The 7532-nt window shown below is 38.4% G+C and overlaps 2 protein-coding genes across 2 annotated transcripts in view; one reads left to right on the forward strand and one right to left on the reverse strand.

The window, feature by feature from the left end:
• LOC108772647 (F-box only protein 5-A) overlaps positions 1–1883 on the reverse strand; it is a 33578-nt gene extending 31695 nt beyond the window's left edge. Inside the window, exon 1 of the mRNA XM_018538218.1 lies at positions 672–1883. Within this exon, the coding sequence (XP_018393720.1) occupies positions 672–1883 (1212 nt within the window). The remainder of the gene's footprint in view (positions 1–671) is intronic.
• A 2191-nt stretch (positions 1884–4074) lies between these two features.
• Positions 4075–6620, forward strand: Rpb12 (DNA-directed RNA polymerases I, II, and III subunit Rpb12). The gene is made up of 3 exons (XM_018538401.1): positions 4075–4244; positions 4578–4670; positions 4785–6620. The coding sequence occupies exons 1-3, from the start codon at positions 4187–4189 to the stop codon at positions 4805–4807; spliced, it is 174 nt and encodes a 57-aa protein (XP_018393903.1). The 5' UTR covers positions 4075–4186; the 3' UTR covers positions 4808–6620.
• Positions 6621–7532: the final 912 nt, after the last annotated feature.

A 7532-nucleotide genomic window follows, 5' to 3' on the forward strand; every position in this document is an offset into this window, starting at 1 on the left:
ATATATATATATATATATATATAGATACTTGAATATATATGAATCGCTATATTTATTTCTTCAAAAATAAAATTTCTATAATATAACCACAGAGCTGACGCTAAGCTTTGTAAAATAGACACTTGTTGTCGCTAGATTTGTAAAATCCATGTAATTTTTATTAATTAATCCTCCGTCTGCGCGCGCGCAACCTGAGTTTCTTTTATTACAAACAAAATTTTATTTTCAAATTTCCTGATTTCCTCTTCCGACATTCTTTAAAAAACCTATTTGGTAATTTAAAATAGAGATGTTGAAAAGTAACTTTAATTCTTTTACACTTTTTGAAAACTTATTTTAATAAAAAAACTTGAACTAAACAAAAAGAGTACATATATAATTACAGACGGAAGATTAAAGGCATTAATTAATCCCAAACCGCGAACTCGTATAAAATATAACTTGTAAAAAATGTAAAAAGACAATCCAAATTTGCAGATATAAAGAAAATTAGACATTTGTGACAAAGAGGTTTACATTATAATGGAATGGATCCAATGAATAAAACTACCACCATCAGCTCTGAGGCGTTAAAAAAAAAACATGAAGTAATAATAAAAAAATTAATCATGATTTGTCCCATTTCATCATAATATACTCAAGTATATGGTATAAGAAATTAATCGATTTACCTTGACGAAGGAATGAAACTTAATTTTACTCGGTGATACAGGTGGACTGTTTGGCTGTGATGGAACTTGCAGCAAATTCTGTACATCCAGCAAGTATCCTTTTCGAACGTAACGTCTGCTTTTAGGACTCGTCTGTATATCCTCTTCGCGCTTCGCCTTCTTTGCCATCGCTAACAGCCATAAGTTTTCCTTGATGGTGTTCTTACGCATGATAAAATTTATTTTTCGCTTATTGGCACATGAGTCACTTTTGCAGATCTTCCTCCACACTTTGGACACCACACTGACCGAGCACAGATCTTGAGGCGTGAGAAAAGATAGGATTTTCGACACGAGATTCAAATGATTGCTCTCTTCTCCAAGAAGAGAAAGGAAATCCACCTTCTCTCTTCCCGTATAATCAAAAGTAAATCTTCGGCTATTCCGTAGCGACGCACATAATCCGCGATGGCTAAAGTCCAGCTTCTTGGGCTTAATTTCGGATGAGGCAGCCAAATCAGTGATACGCAGATCGCGCAATTTACGGTTATCCGCGGACGTTATGACGGGGCTGCTTCTCGTGTGAATCGGCGAGATTACGATTCGCGGGATCAAGACTTTGAGTTTCGGTGGCGTCGTGACGCGTTGCGATTTACCACGCGGCGTACAGACTAGCTTCATTTCCGCGTCCTCCAAAATGGGCTCCGAGGCTACGTAAGACGAAGAGGGTACCGCTGGCGACGGGGGTGGTGAGAGAATTTGAAAGTCTGTGGACGCAGGGGTGATAGGCACCGTGGTCCTCCAGTTCCTTCTGTTTCTGAGCGGCCTGTCGAGTTCATTGTCGGCACAGCTTGGAGTAGAATGTACCAGACTGAGATTCTGGTTATCGTGCGTGCACGACGGTTCCAGTACAGAATCTTGCTCGACAGGGTTCTCAGATACGAGACAATTTGGAGTGTTGTGGAACTCGGAGGTGTTTAGACGATGATTGAGTTTGGAGCGGTGCCTCTGCACTTTCTCACATAGGAAAGGATCCGGACGGTACCTGTGCTTCTTGGCGGAGAGCAACGCGCCAGAAGACGAACGCGTCCGGCAACCTGCTATCTTCGGAGTGCAGCCGCTGGTCTGCGGCGTTACGATGGACAAGTAACCGCTATCGACACTGTCGTGGGAGATGCTGTTGACGGAGACACATGGTGTCTCGACGACATGCATACTGTCGACGTCCTCCATCATGCTAAGGGCGTCGTTCATTTGACTGACTTTTAGACTTCCTCTTGCAAATTTGGACACTTAGACTTCTAGTACGGATTATCTCGCTTTCCGCTGGACGTCATGAGAACGATGCACCCAAAGCAGCATATTGAATGGTACTCGCACCGCCATCAAATAGCAAAACTGTAGACTTCTATGTATCCTAAATTAACCGAACATTACATTATATTGTATTACTATCTAAAATTTTAGAGTAAATCTCACTCCCAAAGATCGAAAATCAAGTCACTTAAAGATTAGCTCAATTTTCACTCTTTAGAGTGAGACTACTCCAAAAAATCTCGAAAATATATTATATGACATTTAAACATTTTATTTGTACGAACCTATCAGCAAATAAACAGCTGTCACCCTGGCTTATTAACTTCGGTGAACTTTTTTAAATCTAGATCACCTCACTTTCGCCTTCCGTTTACCGTAGAGATAAGATAATCACGCTTCTGCTCCTATCCACCGGGATAGGTATATAAACACGTATTTACGGACTCTTTTAAGGTCTAACAGGTTAATCTTCATTAAATGTCGACCGTGTGAAACAACGCACTTTAACGCGATAAGTAAATCACTGAGAAATCAACGGACAATGGCCGGGCACCATACTTAACGTCGCACGAAACGGAGCCGTTTTGGATTTTCAGCTCACACAACACTCGCGAATCTGTTTACGCCACGCGGGACAAAGGGACGAAGCGTGCGTCCTCGTAACGCGTCATCGCCTCACTCGAAGATCCTTCACCACGTCGAATCGCACGAATAAGCACGAATGTCATTCCGCGGCAGTCGCAGTTTTCCCGAAATCGCATCGATATGCCGACATTACGGTCGTGAAGTGCGGCGAATGCGGTCCCGTCGCGCCGACACTTGACGATTGTCACTCACCTCACTTCGCGATGTACTCACGTGCGTCGCGCGGGAAATGCGCGTGCTCCCTGTCCGTCTGGCGCTACTTTCCTTTCCCCCTCTTCTCATCCACTCACCCTCTGCGCCGCTTCCTACAGCGGCGACGATCACGAACGCATAGAGAAAGTTTACCCCTCCAGGATTCACAACAAGAGGCGCTCCACGAAGAAGAGACCAACTCGTTCCGATCCTTTCACCGCGATTGATTTTCTCACAAATAAATCCGCGATTTTGACAATGCTTCGCACAGCTTGCATGATCAAATGGATATGCGTAGTATATGCGTCAGCACCCTTAGCCAATTGTCACTGAGCGATGTTGGGGGTGCGCGCGAGAAACGTGCGCACGCACCCGCTTGCCAGCGCTCTCCCTCTGACGTACCCACACGCTTCAACGTTCCACCGACACATTGAACGTTGCGCGTCCGTAAAGTCTGTTCTCACCGTATGCCGCTTCTTCCCCCACCAATCGCCGCCACGCGCGGCAACTGGCGAATCACGTGCGATGCCTCGTCCCGCCATTCGTTGTCAAGGGCGCCATTGGCCGAGCCGGCTTCGCGCCGGATGCTGGGAGCTTTTGTTGCCGGGGAGATTTTCTCTCGCTAGCTCTCCCGAATTCTGATGATGCGATGTGGGTCGCGCGACGTTTTGAACGATCGATCGTTTCCATTTTATGTCAACAGAAAATTAAAACATAATTTTTTAAAATTAATTAAATTTTAATTTTTTTTAATTTTAAAAATTTAGCTCATACAACGAATACAGATGTGGATTATCTAGACAGTTTTTTTTATATATAAAAAGTGCAATAATATATATAATTTAATTTTAATTGATATGTGTATGTATATACATAAATATGTACACATACATATAAAATTTGTATTATTTTCAATTGTAATCGTGATTAATTGTCTTCTGAAAAATAACACAAATCGACAACTGTTAAGACCTGTTTTCTATTCAAATTAACTTTTTGTACAGTTCACATTTAATCTATTTCTTTTCATGTTGACGGAAAAGAAAAAAAAGATGAACAAAGGCATTCAACTGAAAAGAACAGACCTGTTGTAACTACTAACGTCATCTATCGAGGATTTATATGTACTAAAATAACGAATAGACCAATCCAAGTCGATCATCTTTTTATCCGAATCCCGCTGAGTTCACTGTCGGTAAAGATGAGAAGCGCGTGGTAATTTCTCACATTGACACTTGATTGACGGCGTAGTCTATTCCAATTCCTGCCAAGTCCACTGTCTGGCTGTCCGCCTCGAATAAACTTCGATTTCTGAGGAGAAATTTCTTTTTGAAAAGTTGACTGAGGGAAGTTGTATCCCACTTCTGAAGATTAGTGCTAAAATGGAATCCAGTAAATCGGAATCAACTCCAAAACAAGCTATGGTATACATTTGCGGAGGTAAGGATACGCATGATGACCATTTCTTAACCTCACTTTTTAGTAAATAAAAACTTTCGATATGTATCAATGCTTGCTAATTTTCATTAATTAATCATATTTATATGTATATTAAAAAATTTTTAAGACTAGCAATTTTTATAAACTAAATCAATTGTTCGTGAAAATTGTATTTAAAGCGCATTTTCTAAATATAGAAATTTCTAGAACATGATATATATATGTATTTATATATGTAATAGTTAAGATAAATTGCAAATTACAATGAAAAACTCTTTTCATTCTTTTGACTTAATTCATATCATTAATCAAGTTTTTAACTTATTATTTCAGAATGTCATCATGACAATGAGATTCGTGCCAAAGATGCAATTCGATGCAGAGAATGTGGATATAGAATCATGTACAAGAAGCGCACAAAAAGACGTATGTCTTTTAATGTTTTCGATTTAGCACGATTAACATTTTTTGACACAATAACTAAGCAAAATCGAATATCTAGAAATTTTCTTTAATCTTATTCTATAATCTTACTTTCAGTTGTTGTCTTCGATGCACGATAATTACACGAGTTACGGATGATGGAAATCAACGTTAATTTTCTTTACATTTGTTATAATATTTATTTTACATGTAAGGATCATCTAATTTTTAATAAAGCAATACGCAGTGTTTTACCGGAAATTAACTTTATTCCTGTCCCAAATTATTTCCCGCGTCCGGAGTTGTACTATCGTTCCTGCAAGACCACTATATAAACACAAACACGTATCACGAATCTCTCTTCGTATAATTTGCATTAGAATCTTTGAATATTCTATCTAACAGAATTTGTTTCATGCATATAATTCAGACTACATAATATACAAAATGCTTTAAGCAATGTTCCTTCTTTTATTTACAATAAATAAAAATTACATTCTCATTAATATAGTTCAACAGAATTCACAGAGGAAGAGAAATGACGGTGACACTGGCAAAACAAGTTGGCGTTATTACCATAAATCCCGTTGTCACTTTCTCAAGTATATACGCTTATAAAATTTTCACCCGGTCCCATTGTCTGATATATACATATATATACGAGCGTAAACGCTCGATATACAGTATGGTTTTAATCGAGAGGTTTCGCGATAAAGTCGTTCTTGAACTAGAGATGGTTTATCGATGCAGCCGGAGCTCGCACACGACATATTTGCGCGAGCACAAAGAGACAGAACATACTCTTTATTCTCTGTCTCTCTCTTTCTTTCCTACGAAAAAACATTTATAAAATCTTAAAGATCCTATAATACATATAAAATACTATACCGCCAGGTGTTTGTAAGTGTCACCGTTCGCACGCTGCGCGTATACAAAATTTAAATCATCCATAAAGATATGGAGCGGAGCGGAGTCTTTTTTTTTTTTTCCTTTACGGAGACATCGCAAAAATTCGGACGACGAGGCAGCCGACTTTTGTCTCCGTAAAATGTAAATTGGTGTAAAACCATCTAGAAACTCGTACAAGCTCGACCTTTTCTTTCTATTCCCATTCAATGTCCGCGAAATCTAATACTGAGTCTGGAAGAAGCCAAGCCAAGCCAACCGTTTTCGTGAAAATCGTAGATGTGCGGCTGTCGACAAAATAAATATGTCTCTGCTTCTTTTTTTTTTTAATCAGATACGCTTGTACTTTTACTTTAGGATATTAGTCAGGATATTCGCCATATGGTTCTTTCCGCACTTATCACAATACAGAATACTTAACCGAATGTCGTAAATATTGTAAAAGTATGTCCAGTCGTCTTAACAAATATTTACCCGAATTATTAAACTGTACAGTATATATATATATATTTATATATATGCATATAATAATAGTATGCGAGGGTAAAGGAAGATACCGAGATACAATTAAAACGGATTAATCGCACGCTCTTGAAAAATTTCACAGTCAAATCTGTTCCGAAATGGGAAGTTAAGGATAAGATATTATCGATCGTTCAATGCGAAAAACTGATCGATTTTTATCTCAAAATAAGAGAAACATCAACAGCACATTTAGACATGAAAATTATTATTAATCATATATATTGTATCCAGTAGTCGCTTTTCTATAATTTAAATTGTGCGTATGTCTAACGATCATTAGAATTGTTTTTCTGTGGGCTCCTTGAATCAGACGAGCGATATATGTATATATCTATGATGAAACGCATATCATATTTTTCTGCCAGTCATTTAGAAATGTTCATGAATTTATTGCTCCGTCATTGAAGCAGCTTTCTCGATTTACAGCAAAATTCAACATTGTTTGAAACAAAAACAATTGTCAAAAGATCTCTTTCGATTCGAAATTATTTAAGCAGAACAACAAAACGCAACAATGTCACTTTCTAATTTTTAGAAAAAGTTGAAGAAGTTGAATTGAGATTAAAATTGTACATTAGTAGAAATGCTCATAAAATTTAGAGTGAATCTCATTCTAAAGAGAGAAATCTCACTCTTAGAGATTAAAAATTCAACCACTCTGTATAAAAAATAACTCAATTTTTCACTTTTCAGAGTGAAATTATACTTCAAGAAAAATCTAGAAACTATTTATACTCATGCGTTGAAGAGAGAGAAAACGAAGATACTGAATGCAAAAAGTGCAAGCAACACGAACAGACCTGTTATGTTCTACTTGGATATGTTCAAACTTCAAATCGAAGTGATTTTGAAACGTAGTTATTAAACAGGAGATCACTTCTATTTAATAACTATGTTTCCAAATCACTTCGTGATAGCCTCTTTCAACATTATATCTAAATTTGATCAGTTAATCAAGCGATTATTCGTAACGAATGAAGAAATTTTCTCAGTTTTTCGCAAGTTATACGTTTTAAAATCAAAATGCGAGGCCGTTTAAATGGAACGTTTTTACCAATGTTAATTAATCTCGGTTTAACTTATTCTTGATTCTTTTCTTAGAATTGGAAAGATAAAAATTATATGTTACGGCAAAGATTAAAATTAAACTGCACTGGCAGAAACGGGCATTCAAAACGCGCTTTCGGAACGCTCGAAAATTTGAATCGCGACTACGTTCAGGGTGTATTCGCGGCGCGCCGTTACGGCCATTATTCCCGCGAGCGCGAAGTTTCCCGCGTCGCAAGTCGAGTTTCCCGCGTAAAATCGCGTTTTCGTCGGTCGACGGGGTACGCGAACACGATTCTCATCATCCGCAGTTACGAACGCGCATTTCTGAGGCTGTTCGGAGTCGTTGAAGAGTCTATCATCGCCGCGGGCAGAGCACAGAGACCC

The sequence above is a fragment of the Cyphomyrmex costatus genome, unplaced genomic scaffold (assembly GCF_001594065.2).
Source record: "Cyphomyrmex costatus isolate MS0001 unplaced genomic scaffold, Ccosl1.0 scaffold193, whole genome shotgun sequence".
In the NCBI taxonomy this organism is placed as follows: domain Eukaryota; kingdom Metazoa; phylum Arthropoda; class Insecta; order Hymenoptera; family Formicidae; genus Cyphomyrmex; species Cyphomyrmex costatus.

Bases quoted from the DNA above. Each gene is read 5' to 3' on its own strand.
- Rpb12 (XM_018538401.1), top strand. From the start codon at position 4,187: ATGGAATCCAGTAAATCGGAATCAACTCCAAAACAAGCTATGGTATAC. The intron at 4,245-4,577 runs GTAAGGATACGC...TTATTATTTCAG, and splicing joins TATGGTATACATTTGCGGAG to AATGTCATCATGACAATGAG. The intron at 4,671-4,784 runs GTATGTCTTTTA...TCTTACTTTCAG, and splicing joins CAAGAAGCGCACAAAAAGAC to TTGTTGTCTTCGATGCACGA.